At 34.6% G+C, this 21,205-nt stretch overlaps 1 protein-coding gene across 3 annotated transcripts in view; it reads right to left on the bottom strand.

Annotated features, from left to right (window-relative positions):
• NCKAP1 (NCK associated protein 1) overlaps window positions 1-21,205 on the bottom strand; it is a 103,943-nt gene that overhangs the window by 21,472 nt on the left and 61,266 nt on the right. For all 3 annotated transcript variants that reach the window (XM_060152499.1, XM_060152497.1, XM_060152498.1), the window contains exons 16-24: window positions 20,479-20,624; window positions 18,269-18,401; window positions 13,705-13,824; window positions 12,898-13,037; window positions 11,897-12,028; window positions 9,366-9,584; window positions 9,045-9,175; window positions 8,715-8,812; window positions 781-874 (exon numbers count right to left, since the gene is read on the bottom strand). In XM_060152499.1, coding sequence (XP_060008482.1) covers window positions 781-874; window positions 8,715-8,812; window positions 9,045-9,175; window positions 9,366-9,584; window positions 11,897-12,028; window positions 12,898-13,037; window positions 13,705-13,824; window positions 18,269-18,401; window positions 20,479-20,624 — 1,213 coding nt within the window. The remainder of the gene's footprint in view (window positions 1-780; window positions 875-8,714; window positions 8,813-9,044; window positions 9,176-9,365; window positions 9,585-11,896; window positions 12,029-12,897; window positions 13,038-13,704; window positions 13,825-18,268; window positions 18,402-20,478; window positions 20,625-21,205) is intronic.

Raw genomic sequence — 21,205 nt, 5'->3', positions numbered from 1 at the left:
AACATACTTTAATAAACACTTAAGATTCACTGCTATTTCACGTATCTCCCACAAAGAATCAGTATCAAGAAGATATTTTTTTAAGTTGTAGGCTCAGGTTTTCATGCAATGAATACTAGTTAGCAATAAAAGGAACAAAGTACTGATCCACTTAACACAGAGGGGTGAATCTCAACAATATATATGAAAGAGTATATACTGTGTGATTCTGTTTATATGAAGTTTTGGAACAGGCAAATTTAATCTACAGTGATAGAAATCAGATCAGTCACTGTCTAACGGTGTGAAACTGACTACAAAGAGTCATGAGAAGCTTTCTGAGGTGAATGGACTGCTCTACATCTTGACTGTGGTAATGGTTATGTGGATGTACACAACATTTGTCAAAATCCATCACACCGTTCACTTAAATGTGTGCATTTTACTTACATAAGCAATACCTCGATAAAGTTGATTTTCAGAAAATTACAGACTCTAAAGTTAAATCTCCTTCAGTCTAAATTAATATAGATTTATTGTATTTAATTTACTGGGTTCATGAACTAATTGATAATGATATCAAATATCTGACACATGGTACTAAGAGTATTGTAAAGAAAAAAAAATATGAAACAGGTAAGCCATTCACTTAAAAGTTCCTTTGACTGCAAAAATTTTCTAGTTCTCCTCATTACTGAAGAGTACTTTTCATAACTTACTATTTATAAAATTTGAGCAAAAGCTAAATACTGAGTGTCAAGGTGTTCTTAATGCTTATAAAAAGTATCATGATTTACTCACACGATAATCTTTTAAAGAGTGCAGCCATCTGGTCGGGTTTGTCAAAGCTGGTCCTCATTTGTGTTAGCACATCAACATTTTCCACCACAAGTTTCTAAAGAAAGGAAAAGGAAGATCCTAGGTCAGGCATAGACCTCCTTATGTTGATGAGGTAAGAACATGCTTGGAAATTACAATCTAGCAAGTAGGAAAAATAATACATGAAATCTAGATGCTCTATGCTATGTTTCTGTTATTGTTTTCATAAAAGAATTTTAAAATTATTTACATAAAATTAATGTTTTCCTTCAGTTTGCAAATTCAAGAAGGGAGGAGTTCAGGAAAAAGCAATAAAGATAAGTAGTAGTATAAAGGATTATCTTCTGCTTAGACACAGAACAGCACCAATAATAAAAAGCAGACACTGAAGTGGATATAGAGAGCAATAAATTCCAACTAAAACAAAAAGAACTTGCTAAAGTTAAAGCTGGCTAAAGATAGCCTAGAGTTCATCATTGGATATATATATAATCAGAGGGAGAAAAACTTGTAGGGGTATGGTACCACTTCACAGAGAACAGAGCAATGTTTCCTAGCACAAAAAGGAAATGTCAACTATCTACCTCCTCTTTCAGGGATCACTGAGAAAAGGGAAGAGAAGAGAGGGAAGAGAGTGAAGGATAGCTAATTAAGAAAAGTATAACTCATTAAACAATGCTTTTCTTAAAAGGAGTACTGGAAAAGTAATTTCATTTAAAAGTTATAACTCAAACAAATATAATCAATTTTATTCTGGCAGAGATAGTGGGTATATGTATTTGGAAAGCCTGGATATCTCAATTCAGCAGGTCTGGGTGTGGAGATGTATGTAGCAAGCATATTGTTGAAGTGCCATAGTGGTTGTGTTACAAGCCAAAGGCTGATGACAACTGATTTAAGGGGAGCATGAAAAACTCCATGGAAAATCTATAAAAGTAATTTTTCCCATACTAGTATGAATTTTGCTTATGTTCCACTTGAGATCATTTCTGTTTATGCTCTCATTCAGATGTTCAGCTCCAGTAACATTTATTTGCTAAATTCAACCTCTACAGTGTCTAATTAGACTACCTGCTCTCTCTGAGGCCTATTCAATACTTGTCCCATCAATCAGTATACACTCAAATATATGCCCAACCTTGACTGTGCTCACGCACCTTGAACATAATATCATGTATCAGTGAATCAAAGACAGCAATGAATATTAAATGCACCATTATCTAATGTGCCATTAAGAAAAAAACTCGGGCTTCCCTGGTGGCGCAGTGGTTAAGAATCTGCCTGCCAATGCAGGGGACATGGTCTGGGAAGATCCCACATGCCACGGAGCAACTAAGCCAGCGCACCACAACTACTGAGCCTGCACTCTAGAGCCCGCGAGCCACAACTACTGAGCCTGCGTGTCGCAACTACTGAAGCCCGCATGCTGCAACTACTGAAGCCCACGCACATAGAGCCTGTACTCCGCAACAAGAGAAACTACCGCAATGAGAAGCCCACGCACCGCGATGAAGAGTAGCCCCCGCTCGCCGCAACTAGAGAAAGCCCACTCACAGCAACAAAGACCCAATGTAGCCAAAAATAAATAAATTAAAAAAAAACCTCTACCAATTAAACTGACACAATGTTTTCTAATCATATGACTATAAGACATGTATAATTTCAGAAATGCTAATATAGGATAATTGTTTTAGAATCAATAAATTATTGTATATATTTATTTATTTATTATTTTTATTTATTTTTTTTTTGCGGTACGCGGGCCTCTCACTGTTGTGGCCTCTCCCGTTGCGGAGCACAGGCTCCGGACGCGCACGCTCAGCGGCCGTGGCTCACGGGCCCAGCCGCTCCGCGGCATGTGGGATCTTCCCGGACTGGGGCACGAACCTGTGTCCCCTGCATCGGCAGGCGGACTCTCAACCACTGCGCCACCAGGGAAGCCCTGTATATATTTAATAGTAAGATTCTGTAATCATTTTTAAGCTCCTCTACTAGGCAATTTACAAACAATCCCATTTACCCTCATCCAAATGAGGGAGGTGACAGTCCAATTTCACAACTGAGAAAACTAAGGCTCAGAGAAGTTAGATAACTTACCCAAAGTTATAGATATTAAACAGTGGAATTTGGAATTTAAATTCAGGTATGCCTGATTTTAAAATCCATGCTCTTAATCCCCAAAGAAATGGTTGTTAATCTTCAGTGTGCATCAGAATGATCTGGAGGACTTGTTGGGTTCTAGCTCCACAGGTTCTGATTTAGCAGATCTTAGGTAGAACCAAAACTTGTGCATTTTTATTAAGATCCAAGTGGCAAGGCTGCCACTGCTATCTGGGGACCATGGTTTAAGAACGATTACCCCGAATTATTTGTTTGCACATTACTCTTAAAAAAAAGTTAATGATGTCTCCTCTTAAAAGTATAGTTTATATAAATTTCTTTTCTCCCTCGATTGCACCCTGAAACAGAGCTTTCTATACATTTAAAGCCATTGATTAATATCTCTGACAAATGGCCCAAAAGCTGTAACTAGGAATTATAACTAAATGGTTTGGAACAAACTGAGACTAATCAAGTGAAAAGAATCAAGACTACTAAAAAAAATGTTGGTTTTCTGTTAGAAAGTGTTAAATTCCTGGCACAATTCATATTTAAATTTCTTACTTCATCCTTCTAGGACTCTGAAGAACTAGAAGAACTGAAAGAACTGGCAAGACTCGAAGAAGTTGACTCGATGGGCACAACTCCAAATGAAACACCCCAAGAATTTTAGTAGGAATGGAGACACTGGTTGTTTTCTTCTCCAGAAAGTAATAAACACGTTTTATCATTAGTACATGTGCATAGTGTTGACTATGTCTGACACACGATTTACTCACAACCATTAAGTATAAAGAAGCTTTCCTTTTTTTTAATTGGCCCACAAATTTACTCTGAAATAAAAAAGGTCCTCAGCTAAAACAGGAACTGAAACAATCAATTAAGGTAATCTTTAAGATAAAAAGAAGATGCAGCCACATAATATTTAGTTTATGTCAGTTTAGATTAAATATAAAAAAAATAGAGAAAATTAAAAGCTAAGATGTTACAGAACTATCTTAAAAATATTATAATTCCCCCCAAAACACTGTATTCACTAATTTCATAAAGATTAAAATGCTATTTCGGCATCATCATGCTCTAATATGGAGAGTGTGAGTTACAATCTTTTCTGAGGGATATTTGACAATATCAGAAAAAAATGATCCACTTTCAGAAATTTGTCGTATAGAAATGTTCAAACAAGTATGTAGACTACATGCTGGCTAAATGTAGAGAACTCTATATCTATGTCTAAACTCTGCTTCTTCCAGAAATACACTGAAGTGATAGGAAAAAAATAAAAAGGCATAAATCTTTGGTAACAAAGGAGATAAAAGAAGAATGAGAGACACCAACAAAATTCTAGAAGATGAAAACCGGAGCAAAGAATAAGTGGAGATGAGAAATTTGAGCAGTTAAGTTCCTGTAGGGGAGATACTATGCAGAAGGCACGCTAATGGAAGCCTCAGGGCCTAGGTAGGACTCAGAAATTGTAGGCAGTGGCATAGAAAGGAAGACTTGGGCTTGATAACAAGAGGGTTATTACATGTCTGTAAGGGGGAGGGGGTCGTTACACACCCAACTTCTCACCGTCTTAAGAAGTGATGCTGACAAGGAGGACTCTACATTCAGGAACATCAGGAACAGAAGGTGGCCAGAGAGAAAGGGAGAACGACCTAAGAATCATGATAGCCAGCCAGATGTATTAGACCTCCTCCCTCCTCCCTCCCTTAATCTCCAACGGACTTCCACTCTTCAGCTGGAGGTGACTGCATGTGAAAAATTATTTGCAGGAATCATTTGAATCCTAGGATGAAGATACCTTTCTCCAGAGAGGATTTTTATTAGCGTCTGCCAAGCACCTTGGGGCACTACTAATCTAGGACCGCTTTTAATCCACATTCAAGACTTGAGATTCAAAACAAGAAGAGTAACACAGACAGGGCTGAAAATCCTGGGGGGACGGGGGTGTGTGTGAATCATTTCCAGTTCACTGTTACCCTGAAGGTATAACTCTTTGGGGTATCTATGTAAAGAGGGTGAAAGGGAATTTAAGCAGAATTCCTTTCCACTCCCACTCTGGGCAGTCTTTGGGTTTTGATTATGGAGCCCCTTGCTCCACAAGACCACCAAGACTCAGCTGAATCTTAACAAATGTTACTTCTGGATCAGCGAATGTCCTCACATCAGCACAGTGGCTTCCAGTGCTTTCCTTGATTTTAGCCTAGAAATAAACACCTCACTGACTTTTTAGCTCTTTTTTAGAAAATGTTTTCTTTATATACATATATATATGTGTATATATACATTTCAAAAAAGTTGTCCTTAAGGGAAAAGTTGATCTAAATAACCTAGCCTACCAGTATTGGAAGCAGCAATCTGTATGTTATTTTACTTCTGTAATTTCATAAATTTGATTATTCTAAGGAAAGTAATTTTATAGGACACTGAAAAATGCAAAGCAATTAGAATCAGCACTGAAAGACAAGTACTTTTGGAGATTTATCTCAATGAGATATAAAACACACTGAACTTGTCTATATGAAACACCATTATATTATGATCATAAGATTTCTTATGGAATAAATTATAAGAATACACATTGAAGTATGCCTCAGTACACAGAGGCTGAGAATACAAAGTCATAAATAACACCTCCAGTTCTTAATAATATACAAGTAGTTAAATCCAGAGGGACTTCCCTGGTGGCTCAGTGGTTAAGAATCCACCTGCCAATGCAGGGGACATGGGTTCGATCCCTGGTCGGGAAAGATCCCACATGCCACGGAGCAACTAAGCCCGCGAGCCACAGCTACTGAAGCCCACGTGCCTAGAGCCCATACTCCACAATAAGAGAAGTCACCACAATGAGAAGCCTGTGCACTGCAACAAAGAGTAGCCCGTGCACTGCAACAAAGAGTAGCCTGTGCACTGCAATGAAGAGTAGCCCCCGCTCGCCACAACTAGAGAAAGCCCACGTGTAGCAACGAAGATCCAACGCAGCCAAAATAAATTAATTAATTAATTAAAAAATATAATAAATTCAGAGAAATCTGAATTACAATTTGGGATTATTAAGAAGGATCTCTAAGAAAACCACTGTAAAGCACTGTGCAATTCCAGAAAACTAAATCCTCAGGACTAGCTTTGTTTTGCAGAAATCTAAATGATAATGGGCACAATGCTAGAAATGTAAAGCTTTCATATTTACGGTTGACCACATGAAGAAGACGTCTGAAAAATACTCAACTAAATCAGGATTTAGTGTTTGAGAAGCAAAAAAATAAAAATAAAAAGCCCCTAAATACCAAAACATAATTATGTGATTTTCTAAAAGTCTTACAACTAACATTAAATCATTAATAAAATAGGCAAGTTTTTATGAAGGTAAAAAGAAAAGTTAAGGAAAATCACATAGATTACTAAAATCAAAAGTTTTAGAGAAAAAAATGTTTTAGTATCCTAAACCATCTTGGTTTTGGAGTATACTACATTTAATGAGAAACCCAAGCTAATTCACACCCACGTATCTCCAAAGATAATAAATCTAAGCTCTTACACAAAAAGTTTCTCTTGTCTAGCTTTTTAACTCAGGTTTAATATTACCAAATATTTGAAAAAGAATCCAGCCAAGAAATAACACTCGTGAGTCAGAAAACTCATAGTATTAAAAAAGAAGTCAACACTATACTATTATGACATCAACTTTAAATTAAATTTTAATATCTGAGAAAGAAAATATGGTCATTCCAAGATACAAAAGAGAAATGTTAAAACATAAGCTCCTTCCATTTCTTTTAAAGAATAGGAATGTATTTGATAACATTGATACTTAAGGACATAGCTAAGACAGTTAAGTTTATAAAAGGATTACTGAAAGACTATGACAAAATCTGAACTAAAAAAATATCCAGAAATAATGAACACTATCTAACAAGATAAATTATTAAAGGAACAAAAATAAAGGTCTAAAAAACGAAATCACACAAAATACAAGATGTAGAAAGCCTGGTTCGAGTCTGTATATGAAAACAAAAGGGGAGGGGGACAGGGGAAAGGAGGAAAGGAGAAGGAGGAAGGGGGAAGGGAAAAAAAGGTACCTGATTCCAAGTTGAAAACAGGATGGTATAGCTATGTAAAGTGCTGATGCTATCTTAAACTGTATCAGTAAGTATGGTGTCCAGGGTAAGTAGGTGCACCCTCACTACTCAGATCTCTAGCTGATGTTTATTCTCAGTTCAGGGCACCAGCCTCTAAAAGTGACACCAATAAGATAGAATTTGTAATAGAAGAGAGTGAGACTAAATATGAATATACTTCACCTAGGGAAGAGAAATACCAACAAAAGTTTCTAAATATGTGAAGGGTCATGTTGTTAGAGGCAGTCTCTACCTCTTGATGTAAGAATGAGGACCAATCAAAAATTAGTACTTAGATATTAACATAACTAGAGATATGCAGTAATTGATAAGACTGCCTCATTTTCAACAAGACCAAATCATCCACCCAGAAAAATGTATATTCCGGCATCAGATAAGGGTGGGTTAGCTGACTGCTAAGATCTCTTGCATTTCTCGAAACAGTGTAGTAGGGTACTAGTATAAACTCTGGAGCCAGATAGACTATATAGATTCAAATTAAAAGTTTCACCACTTATTAGCATGTGAGCCTGGACAAGTTACTTAATCTTTCTTGGTCTTACTTTTCTAATTTGTAAAATAGGGACAATAGCAGTTTTAAGAATTTAAAGGAGTTAATAAAAAATATATAAAGAGCTTCGAAAAGTCCTAGAACAAAGTAAAGAGTAAGGAAAGCTACCTGTTTTTATTTTTGAATCCAACAGATATTTACCAAGCACTACTATGTGCTGGACACTAATTTAGCATCAAGGTTTTTTTTTTAATTAATTAATTAATTAATTAATTTTTGGCTGTGTTGGGGCTTCGTTTCTGTGCGAGGGCTTTCTCTAGTTGTGGCAAGCAGGGGCCACTCTTCATCATGGTGCGTGGGCCTCTCACTATCACGGCCTCTCTTGTTGCGGAGCACAGGCTCCAGACGCACAGGCTCAGTAGTTGTGGCTCACGGGCCTAGTTTTTCCGTGGCATGTAGGATATTCCCAGACCAGGGCTCGAACCCGTGTCCCCTGCATTGTCAGGTAGATTCGCAATCACTGCACCACCAGGGAAGCCCTAGCACTAAGGTTTTAAGAGAGTTTATAATTGAATTTTTATTCTAGTGAGTGACATAAGATGCATGACATGAAAGGTCACAAGTAAAATACAAATAAAGCTGGATAAAAAGAATAAAAAGTAATGGTTGCGATTTTTAAAAGTGTGTTCAAGGATGGATATTCTGATAATTGAAAATACATGAATGTTATGAGAAGACAAGCTGAGACAGTATCTTAGTGAAGAGTATTTTGAGATGACACAATAGCAAGTAGGCCAGCCAGGATGGAGGAGTGTAAAAGGTGAGAAAAAGTGGAAGGCCAGATCCTCTAGGGGCCTTGCAGCACTGTTAAGGATACCAGATACCTTGAATTCTCATAGATATGAATAGACTAGTTTTTATTATCACATCATAGTACTCAACCCACCACATTAAATGGCAAAGAAGCACTAAAAATACAAACAGTTCTAGAAGAATCTGCTTATTCAGTCTGAAATAAAAAATAGTTGGCAAAAGCTAAATTACTGGACCATAATTCTTCTATTATTTCATACTGAAAAGAACACAAGAAATTAAAGATGAGAAATTTGTTCCCTGAGGCTTCTAGGCTTGCTGCTCATATTCTTGAAATGTTTTAAAGCTAAAATCAATAAAGAGTATATTACCTTAAGTTCAGCAACTTGTGACGAAATATGCCACATAAGGCTTTCACTTAGGAACTTCATACCATATGGGCCTAGCAGTTCTGATAACGACCTCATTTCTGAAAGGAAATGAAATTTTATACTTTGACAGAGCAAATATTTTAAGAAACAAATTATTAATGGAAAACCCGAAGAAAAGTCAGTAGAATAAATAAGAACACAAATGCAAAGCTAAGTCTAAGATACAATGTATGATTATCCATATAATTGAATAAAAATAGTCACAACAGAATCAAAACCAAAAGAATCAAGCTTTCTTCATTCTCTAAAACATGTCAGAGTATTATTCACCTGATATGTCAGAATATTCCTCTGCGTTAAATGTTAATTCATTTTCCGTAGGTAAGTTCACAAATGCTTTCATTGCAGGGAAATAAGCTATATGACCATTGCTGACTTGTCTTAACAAAGTTTCCAGATACCTAAGGCGAAAAGTAAATTTACAAATGGAGAAATTAATTCAAAATTTATTATGGTATACATTACTGCATATAATTTTAAAGTTGACTAATAACATGAATGAGCAATTATCCATTAAAAAAAAAAACTTTCAGAAGGCATTCATTACAAAGAAACTTTTTATCACTCCAAATTTCTAAATACGTTCCTTACCAATTTGTGTACAGACTTGTAATGGTTGGCTCTCCATGACTGTCTAAATGTTGTGTTTGTTGAAGAAGCACATTATTAAATACTCTTGTAATATCAATTTGCACATAGTTTTCTATTGACTGGAGTACAGTCATGTATGCTCTTACACTTGTCAGAAGCTCTGACGGTTTTGCAATTTCCTGTGTGGCTTGATTATACATAGTCATTCCAACAATAGACCTGGCGGGGGAGGGTAAAAAAAAATTAAAAAGTTCTAATTGTTGTATCTATATAAACAGGCCATTCAATCTACTGATCTCTAATATTAAATAGGCAATGAAATTTTAAATACACTTTGTTACAAGTTCATGAAATTACTACTATGTTTATCTTCCAAAGAAACAACTTTAAAAAAGAATATACACCTAAAAGGTATAATGAAATGGGAATGCAAGTGATTAAAAAAAATACTAAGGGCATCAGTAATAAAAATTATTTAAGAATAAAGAGGTTTAAAAAATTCCTTTAACACGATATGCTGTCTCCAGCAAGTACAGTGGACTATTTAGTCCATAGCCTGAATTCCTTTGGCACTGTTATGTGCCAGTAGTTTTTTAGGCTTTATATATATTACCTACAATCTTCATATTTAATAACCCTACTATGCAGTTATCACCACCATTGCATAGAGGGGGAAAAAAAAACAACTAAGGTGCAGAATTCAAGTAAACTGCTCAAGGTCACTTTGTTTGGAAGTGGTGGGTCTAGGATTTGACCCCACACCTGCCTGACTTAGGGCTACCTCTCAACAAAATGCATGACAATCAAAGCATGGCAACAACAAAAGCTTTATTGTACAATAATCACTCACACCACATAAAACACAGATCTGTTTGGTTTATACCCCAAGAAACTGTATAAGCCTAAAAGGAAACAAATGTTAAAAATACTTTCCTAAACTATCTTTTCCCACATTAGCCACCTTCTTTAAAACTCTCTGAGCATTAGATTTACAAAGATCTTAGACTTGTATTTGTAAGGATGAATCCATAAAGACACCAGACAAACCCCATCACTAGTATCAGTCCCAGAAGAACAACTCAAGACAAAAACTGCTATCCTTGTACACAGCCCCTAAGTCCTAAGACTGTGCTCAAGTGATCAGCAAAAATCAACAAACTAATACTCACAAGCTATTTGTCCTGGCATAAAAATCTTTCCCAGGTAAACAAGTTTATATAGCCTTGCCTTGATCCTGATCACTAAGTAGATGTTTGGTAAAAAGAACATCTGCTTCTCCGTGGATTAACGGACCAGACTGTTTACAGAAGGAAAACAAGGGAGTTGTAAACTGAACCCTACCTTCCACCCACCACTCCCTACCCCACCCAGTTGAGAGCAATAAATACCAGAAGGCGTAATGTCCCTTTGGTCTAAATACTGGAGCAGTCTGGGTTTCACTTTCAGGATGCCTACCTTACTAAAGAAGAGCAAAAGATAGTCTTTGCTCAACACTGGACTCTTCTCAGCTGATGACTTAACACTCAATTTACTGCCTATTTAAATATTCTACTTTGTTCTATAATTGTCGAAGCTCTAAGCTTTATACCGTTTCATTACTACTCATAGTACTTAACAAACACAATGTTATGCATATGGCACAAACACTTGTTAGTGACTACAACATTTTGCTAAAGTTTTTGAAAAACCTTTGGCAAAATTTTGTTTCATAAATTGCCTTAAGGCCTTCAAGAAAAACATGTTGAATCAATATTTTCTTTAATAAATAAGTGTGTAATTTTAGAAAAAGGCTGAAGCAATGTTTACAAAATTAAAAGATTTCTGACTTGTTACATAAAATATCATTGCAAGAAACATATATATAACTTATAAAATTAGAATCGAGCACCTCAAGAGTCTAGAATTCTACTGGCATAACAGCATACGTTGGAATTCACAAGACTTAAGTGTTCATCTAGTCCTGAGGTTTTCACACATTTGACTGTGATCCACTATAAGATATGTATCTAGCATCACAACACAGTACACACATACATAAACAGTTTCATGAAGCAGTATTTCTACTTACTACATGCAATGCACTGATTTTTTTCCTATTTCTTCTTCCTTCTTTACTTCCCTCCCTCTTCTTTCTTCCTTTAAATATTGACTACAACCTTCTAAACTGATTTCATGATCCTACTGGGTTGCCACCTGTCCGCTGAAGTACACTGATTTGCTCTAATCTTCTCCCTTTTTCTTACAAGGAAGTTAAGACTCACAGAGATTAACTGGCTTGTCCAGTGTTACAACTAGTTAATAAATATGGGATAAGAATCTGGATAATTTAAGTAATTCCCAGTTCACTATTCTTTATACTTCCCAGTTCATTATTTTTTATACTACCGTTTCTACTAATTTATATATTATTTATATACCATTTCTACTAATGCTTTCCCTCATAAAAGTAAACATTGCATAGATATGAAGAATAAATATAACAAACTCATTAACTAAACCAACAAACAAAAACAGTTTATACTCTTTCTTACTTAGTAAAGCGGATTTCCAGATGAGAAGTCAAATATTCTCGTGGGGTAAAGGTATGTTCCCAAACCACCATGTTTGGTACATAATTTATAGAGAAACACAACTCAGAAAGTGCAGTGTGCAGCTTATCAAGGCTGAAAAAATATTATTAAACAGTAAATTAAAAATTTTTTTTAGCATTTCATCACAGCAATACAAAATTAATTTTATAAACATATCAGACTTTATTTGGGAATAATAACTGCAAAATCGATTTTTTCTCTCTTAAGATCTGAACTGACAAGTTCAAAATCTCTAAGGGTATCACTAACCTTTGAGAGCAATTTTCTAAAGACAGCATCATTCATTTGTTTCTTCATTCAGATGATGACTATACTGACTTAATATATAAGAAAGAGCTTATTCTGCACTCATAAAGAATTATTTCCAACTCCTGCTGTATTTTCTGTTCTGGAGGAAGAAAGCTGTCTACAAAATGGCCAATAGCTTGCTCAACACAGGAAGCAAGGAAGTAGGAAATTTACTTTAAACAAAAAATACTCACCTATTATTGCTCATCTATACCTCCCCTACAAACAAACAAACAGCACTGAATGCTATCTAGTCTAATATACCCATTAAAAAAAAAGGACATCAAGTATTTTCTAATATATGACAAGATGCCAAAATAGTGTCAGACATCTGACTTTAAATAAACTGAAAATTATAGACTGCTTATAGTATACCCCCCCAAATTTTTAGACAGATTCTTGGCCTTCAATATTCAACATATAAAGACAAATGACATCTATTTCATGTATTTTCTTCAAAAATCCAAAATATGTATTTTGAGATGAAATAAGCATTTACTGGCTAATCAAGTTCAAAAAGGTCAAAAAAATTAACAACTGGGAAATGAAGAATTTACAATTACCAGCATTTCCTCAGTACTAATGCCATACAAAAAATGAAAAAAAACTCCTCTACCTGTAACAAAAAGATACAATAATAGTGGATGGCTTACTTGGTCACTACCAGCCTGTTTTTCCTCATGCTCTCAACTCCTGGTTTTTCCCTCTCAGGTTCCCCTTTCTTACCAGTCTGTTTTTTTGACTTCTTATTCACCGCTTGACTGATGGTTTTGGCACAATGCTTGGGCAGCAACTAAATTTAAAAAGAAATGAAATCATACAAACCAATTACTTTGAAAACATTAACTACTGAAACAAACCTTAGCTAAATCCAGACTATGTGGCAAATATCATGCTAGCACTAAAAAGAGAGGTAATAGGTGAGATGTAGAGTTTACCTAGCCAGCTTGGAGAGCCCACTCAGCTTGGTGAAAAACAGAAACAGGTAAATCTTGTGTGAAGAAACACTTCATAGAGGTAGTTATATCAAAGCTACAGTTAAAGGACAAGTTAAAAAATACCAGGCAAATGAGGAATAAGAAAGAACATTTTACTGAAAGGAAAATGGCCTATGAAGACCAAGACTATGATCGGACATGATGTGTTCAGAATCTAGTTAGAATGACTAGGTAGTGGAGTATAAAGTACAGGCTAGAGTGGTTTGAGCTACCTTAGGAAGGGACTTGAATGCCAAGCTAAAAGCTTAATTTTAAACTGTAATCCTAAGGACAGAGGGAATTTTTTTTTTTTCCAGAGGGAATTTTTAAAAAACCTAATAATGGAGTTTCACAACATGAGGTAATGAGATTTACTGATAGTGTGAGAATAAAATTAAAAAATGGAAAAGAACTAGCTAAGAGATCATTTTCTTGCCTTCCTACACAATTTTCCTATCTGTAAGGGAACATTTAAATTATCACCTGGTCACTAAGAGTACACTGTTCCGTGCAAATATCAGTGATGAGATTTCTAGCTTGTTTGGCCATTTCATCGAGGAACATATTACATAAGGAAAGACTGCGATCTCCAATATGATGTCTCTGTTAAAGCAAAATAGTAACAACAACAATAATAAAAATTATAAGAAAGTAGTTTGAATTAAAACACTTTTTAAATAAACATGGAAAATAAGGTTCAAGTCTATTCTACAATAAGGAGTGAGGATGGGAGATGTTATAGATTTCTTTTATCTCTTTTAACAACTAACCTACCATACTGTATTTGCACACAACCGACATAAAGTAAGTACCTGGTGATTATACAATTATGATTGCAAGGAATCTGAAAGGATCAGTGTCTTCCTTAACATGAAAAACTATTAATTTTCAAAGTCCAATGTCCTATATCCAGTTCTTAAATACTAGAATATCAAACACACAATACGAAAGATCAGACTTAAGAGTTACGTTTTCTGATCTCACCTGATTATATACAAAAATCTTGAAAACACAGAATTTTGTAGTGTATAAACAGAAATGTTAAAATATTTAAATAAAATCATTAGGTATCAACTCAGTAAAACAAACAAATGCACAAGGCATTCAACTCTCTAAAATCAAACTCCCCATCCCAGAAGAGAAAAAAAAGGCTGACCACAAATGCATTTTCTGAACACAACAGGGGAAAAAGAACATTATATCTAATGTTTGGGAGATTATATACGTATATGTAGATACATACACTCACTCAAATCAATCTATCTCTAGCTACAGAATTCTGTATCATTTTAGTTTTGGTGGGTGTTGCAACAGTTTAATGGGTTTTTCTTATCAATGGTAACTGGAATGTTGAGTATATAATGCTGTACAACTTTGCACTATACATTTGCAATACTTACAAAGAGACAGCTTTTTAAAAAAATTTTATTGGAGTATAGTTGATTTAAAATGTTGTGTTAGTTTCTGGAGACAGATTTATAAGTTTTCCTTCCCTGATCTTCCATAATTATATAACAAACATATGCAGACATTACAAACATTATTTCTATGCTGAAATAAATATAAGATAATATAAAAGAATATAAAAATACTTAAACATGTAAAATAACTGTTCCTAGATGTACCATGCTACCTTATAATGTATTTTAAATGCCCTTTAAAACTTGAATAGGAAGCAAAACCTAAAGGGATCTACAGACCAGATACAATTAAATAATGGTTCACTTTATTTAAGGAAAAATTTCAAATTATAAACATTTGCATTTTATTTAACCAAATTCTGACTCCTGAAAGATAAAACATATCCCTTGCTATCCCTTCTTCCTGAAAAAAAGAACTCTGAACCAGCATTGCTTCAAACTTACTAGACTAACTTATTTAAAATACAGATCTGATTTCACTACTTCTCTTCAATGGCTCAAAAATGCTAAGACTGGAAGGAAACAACTAAGATTTCTTAACTCTGGCTCTGTGCTGAGAACAGAGGATAATGGCAGAAGCAAAGAGACCACTTAGGAGACAATAACAATCAACCAGGCAAAAGATGATGTGGCTTGTTCAAGGGTGAGAAGAGGCAGGAGTTTGAATATCTATATATACATATATAAAGGCAGAGCTCAAAACAGAAAGGCTCCAAGTTGGGGTGGATGTGGAAAATCAATAATTCTATTCTGGACATGTTACACTTCAGATGGCTAAAAATACCTAAGTTGCAGCAGGATATAGAGAAAATCTAACTCGAAGGGAAAGGTGTGGGCTGCAGATATAGATTTAGGAGACATTAGCATATGGAAGATTTTTAAACAATGAAACTGGAAACTGGAAAAGATGAGTGAACTACTCTACTGGATGGTACAGTTATAGCAACATGATAATTAGTTTCTCATTAGTACTGGCTACCATTATCTGGGAATCCTGCTGACCCAGGAGGGTGTGAATTTCAAATCTAGTTCAAAAGGTACCATCTTTCTTCAAATTCACTGTAAGTACTACAGCTTAAACTAAAGCCTCAGCATTAAGAAGTTGTTCTAGAGGCCTTTTCTATAACCTTTCTGATCTAAATGAGATGAATGGCTAAAACTAAAATAACAAAGCAAGACTGCACTGAGAACTATTAACTGTGCACACCAACTTACTCTATCCTCACCCTTAGGTGAATTCCCTCATCACCCTTAAGTGAATTCCCTCAATGTTCCCAGAGTGCCCCATGTATATTTCTACCACAACACAGATCATCAGATCACGGATTTGTCTAGGGTAAAGACTGTGTCTTTGCATCCTTTCAATCACAGGTTTAAGAAGGCACAGCTGGAATATAACAGGCTTTAACAAGTTTGCTAAATGAAAAACAGAATAGTACCACTTACTAGCTATATGAATATAGGGAGAAAAAAACCATCAGTCCACCAGAAATTATCAGTAGTTCTGACTATGCTGTTACTTTGTTGTAATAATCAAATGCAACAAAAGATGAGAAATGCTGTATAAATTTTATGGTTCTACATAAATATAAACACACTATTAATTACCTGTTGTAATTATTTGGTAAGAATTGAGTCTTACCCCATTAAGGAACCATAACTTTACCAACAAAATGAGGTAGAAACGTTAAAATAAATGATACAGGTTAGATGATGATAGATAAAATAATGATGAAAGTGCTATGAAAATATGGTTAAGGAGGGACAAATTTTAACTGGAGGAATGCTGAAAATCTTTTTGGAGGAGGTGGATTCAAGCTGATCACTGAAGAAAAAGTAAGAGTACGACAGGTAGAGGTGTAGTGAAATGAATTTTATGTATGAGGAAAAAGCCTCTAAGATGCCAAAAAGTAGACTAGTAAATGAGTACAGTTTACCTAAGGTGGGATAGTTACAGTAGGGAGTGGAAAGTAGAAGACTGTGAGTATATAGTGGATAAACAAAATGTGATATATACATACAATGGATTATTATCATTCATAAAATGAAAGTTCTGATATATCTATAACACGGATGAGCCTTGAAACAGTATGTTAAACGAAACAGGCCAGACACAAAGGGACAAACATTGTATGATTCCACTTATATGAACTCTCTAGAAGAGGCAAATTCATAGACAGAAAGCAGACTGGAGTATACCATTCCAATGGAATGCTGAAGGATGGGGAGTTATTGCTTAAAGGTATACAGAGTCTCTGGTTGGGGTGATGAAAGTTTTAGAAATGAACAGTGGGGAGGTTGCACAACACTGTAAAAGTAATTAATGTCACTGAACTATACATTTTAAAATACTTAAAATTACATTTTTATGTTTATATATATATATTTTTTTTCTTAAAGACATAAAACAAAAGAAAAAAAAGAATGGGGGTAGAGATCAAATTGTTGAGGATTTTAAATGCCTAAGAAATTTTTACTTTCTCCATATGCAATGGAGAACCACTGATGGTTCTTTAAGAAGGAAAGAGGCACTCTGGTGGCTTTGTGTTAGTCTTTAAGGCAGATATTGAAGGAAGAAAAATTATTTAGCAGTACAGATGAAAAACACTGAAAAGCTGAACTACAATATACCATACAAATAAAATGAAGAGGACTTGATGGGTAATTAATGGGAAGGATGATGGTGAGGAAAAACTGACAATATATCTTAGGTGTCACGATTGGGGGAAAAAAATCTTTTAATTGTAAAAAATCTACAAATCTATTAAAATTGGTGGTATTATATCCTCACAGGTATTAATCCTAAAAGCACTCCCTAATAAACTTCCTGCAGGCTAATTTCTGTCTGAGCCTGCTTCCAATGGAATGCTGAAAAACAATCTACAACAGATACTACCTAATGCTTAAAGATAATAATAATGCTGCTATTTGTAAGGTTTTTTTTGACAAGTTCTGCAGCTCTAAGTAAAGGGATTCAACACTAAGTTAAATTATTTTTTAAAATACTATTTAATTTTAATATATATTCTTACCATACTCACAAAGTGATATTTCTTCTTGAAAGATTAGAAGAAATACTGAGTACATTTTTGATAGATACTTGGTATCTGTAAAACTTGAGTAGTTCAATTACTCAGTAACTGTGTGTGCCTGTATGTGAATATATTACAAATACCAGCAAATCTGGATTTTGCTTACTGTATCTATTATATTGACGAGTCAGTGAAATTCCTCTTTGAAATGTTTATGTTTAGTCAGTAATTTCTCCAATTTTCAAGTCTTTTCAATGAGCGTTTCAGAGGAAAACTAAGCATTCAAAAATCAATCACTATATAACTTTACCATAAATATTAATACCTGACTCACTATTTTAATAAAGGTAATTCCAAGTGACTTTATATGTTCTTACAAACATGTATGTATATTTATCTGATTATTCAGATATATATTATGTCTATATCATATATCTATTCAAGCATTCTTCTGATTCTGCACAGAGATGCATTAGTGGGCAGCTAGATTAGATAATTAGGACTTTGTGAGTCTTTGTGAACATTCGGTCAGCTTTATGTTTGGAGTAGTTTTTTCTGCATACCATATAAATCACAATACTACTCTGAAATTACCTCTTCTGGACACAGTTCATGTGTGCAACTCATAAAATGAGTGCAAAGTAGTGGGAATGCAATTGAGTATCTTGACTGAGAGGGTAACTCCAAACATTGTTGAAACATCTTCTCAAAAGCACGACTATAAAAACTATAAGGAAACAAAAATTAGAATCACAATTTTTATAGTTAAAATTAAAATTTTATGAAACAGTACCTTATAATTAATTTAATTTGATTCAAGTGAGTAAAAATTACCAACTGTAGCATTTATTCTCTTAGGAAAAGAAAAGTTATTTTTCCAAAGAGTTATCTCTTACACACCAATAATCATTTCAGAGTAATAAAAATATTATTTATATAACATTAACACATTTTTAAATAAAAAATTAAAGAGAAGATAAACCATATCTATGGCATATGAATATATGACATTCAAATCTTACATCATCAAATTTTATCAAAGCTAAGTCACTATCAATTTTAAGAAACACCATTATTTTATGTACCACTAAGAAAGAAAAACATTGTCAATTAAACAATGACACACCATCAATTTTAAATTACTTCCGGATTTAAGAGATGTTAAATCTAAAAGAATGTGAGGTGATAAAATATAGTACATCTTGGAATAATGAAGACAAACAGAAGTCGTACACATGTCTTTATCTTGGATATGACAAAGTAAGACTGTGGTTAAGAGAAAATATGGATAAAAATTAATTAAATGACTGAAAATTTGCAAATTTTAAACATTATTCAAAGTGCCTTTATTTCCAAGAAAGAGAAGAGGAATTTCTGATTGCTGTATCCTTCTTTTGCAATAGGAACCTTTCTGTAGCTCAAAAACACCTAAACGTAAAATGTTCCATTTTCTTTCCAAGGTAGTCTTTGGGTCAGACAATAGGATAGGGTTCCAAATAATCCTTAAAATTCTTACAAACTTGTTATGTGATAACTATGTTTCATGACTTGCATTAAGAGATCCCTATGTCTTCCCCACCTGGTGATTTGGATTTCTTCTGTAACACTGCTAATTAAAGCCATACTACAAACTGCAAAAATCAGTGTAGATTGGTTTTTTCCCCCAAAAATAAAAGCAACGAGACACTTTTCATAATGATCTCTATTCAATACAAAGAAACTACTATCACTATCCACTGAGACTATCTCAGCATTTTAGAATTAAAGGGATCTACTAGACTATTCCCATCAGCTTCCCTAAAGGAAAAAAGGTCAGGAAGCAGAAACAGAGTTGTTATTGTACAGCTCTGGTGTAAGAATACTTAAGTTTGAGTCCTGACACCACTGTCTATTAATTTTATTACAGTCAAGCTCACTTATTCATTTAGATATTTATTAAGTACTTACTATATTAGACATTAAGGAAACAAAAACATGACCTTCTTCAAGAACCATATTATGGGGCTTCCCTGGTGGCACAGTGGTTAAGAATCCGCCTGCCAATGCTGCGGACACGGGTTCAAGCCCTGGTCTGGGAGGATCCCACATGCTGTGGAGCAACTAAGCCCATGCGCCACAACTACTGAGCCCGTGTGTCACAACTACTGAAGCCCGCGCACCTAGAGCACATGCTCCGTAACGAGAGAAGCCACCGCGATGGAAAGCCCACGCACCATAACGAGGAGTAGCCCCTGCTTGCCCCAACTAGAGAAAGCCCACGCACAGCAACAAAGACCCAATGCAGCCAAAAATAAATAAATAAATTTTAAAAAGAACCATATTATGTGGGGGAGAAGAAGAGTTGTAAAGTACTAAGTATAACAAAAGAGCTATATGATAGAAGCAAAGGAGAGTGGAGCACAATGGAGGGAATAGTCACCACATCATCATAATATAAATGTCTAACTTAATACTGCAGAGTGAAATTATGTGCTATTTAATTTCCAATGTTTGCTCTATTTAACCCTGACCCAAAACTTTTTTCCTTTAGTCTAATGACACAATCTGAAGTGACTGTTTTCACCTCCTCAAAGAAAGTGTAAAAAATAAATTCACATCAGTAAGAGTTGCTCTTATAGAGAAAAATAGATATAAAATCCCAACTTGGTAAACTTCATTTTATTGGCAAGTTGTCCACTATTCCATTTATTCTTAAGAGTCTATTACTGAACTGTATTAAGCACCACGCTAACATAAATAATCAAGAAATATACCTTTGAATAATAAAAATTTCAAATTCTGATTTAAAGAAAATTACAACATACCAAAATATGGAGAGATCTGATGTTTCCACCAACATTTCCACCAGGGAATCTACCATTTTTGTGTGAAAAATTATTGTATTCATCATCTTTCCAAGTTCTCTGTGATCTGAAAGACTAAGTGAAGCCTTAGAGACACTAGTATATGCCTGTAAAAGTAAAGCAAAAAACAAAAGTAGTTTAGGTAATGACTTTAGGTATAGACCAAGTCTACAGGGGGGCAAGAAAAAAGAAAAACACCCACTACTGAAAAATACTTAAAGTTTATTATAAGCAACATCACCTTTTAAAAATTGTCTACAGTGACCCAAACTTGAAATTCCTATCAAGAATTTCTTTAAATAAACTGAAATACTGTCCATAAAACAGAATCTAATACATGGGTCATTCATCTTGAATGCCCAAAATAAGTGAAGTTACAACATCAAAAGTATAAAACAATGAATTGTCACAGTGTCCCTACCAAAAGAGGTTTTCAATCTATTTCAAGAGAAAACATATATAGGAAACAATAAGATGAAAGTAGGTATTGCACATGTTGATTCAGGGAGGTTTTAGATTATACTGAATCATTAAAAACTGGATAACATAACACATTGTATTAACTGATGGATTCTAGAAAACCACTGTGAAGATGGTAAAATTAGTGTACGTTGACCAAAAAGGCAATAGGTCTTAACCGAAACCATCAGGATAGGTTGTGAGGGAAAGAAATTCCACTAAAGAGGTA

This window comes from Lagenorhynchus albirostris, chromosome 6, assembly GCF_949774975.1.
Source record: "Lagenorhynchus albirostris chromosome 6, mLagAlb1.1, whole genome shotgun sequence".
Lineage (NCBI taxonomy): Eukaryota > Metazoa > Chordata > Mammalia > Artiodactyla > Delphinidae > Lagenorhynchus > Lagenorhynchus albirostris.
The sequence above is the reverse complement of the archived record's forward strand: the minus strand, read 5'-3'. Positions and strand labels throughout refer to the sequence as shown.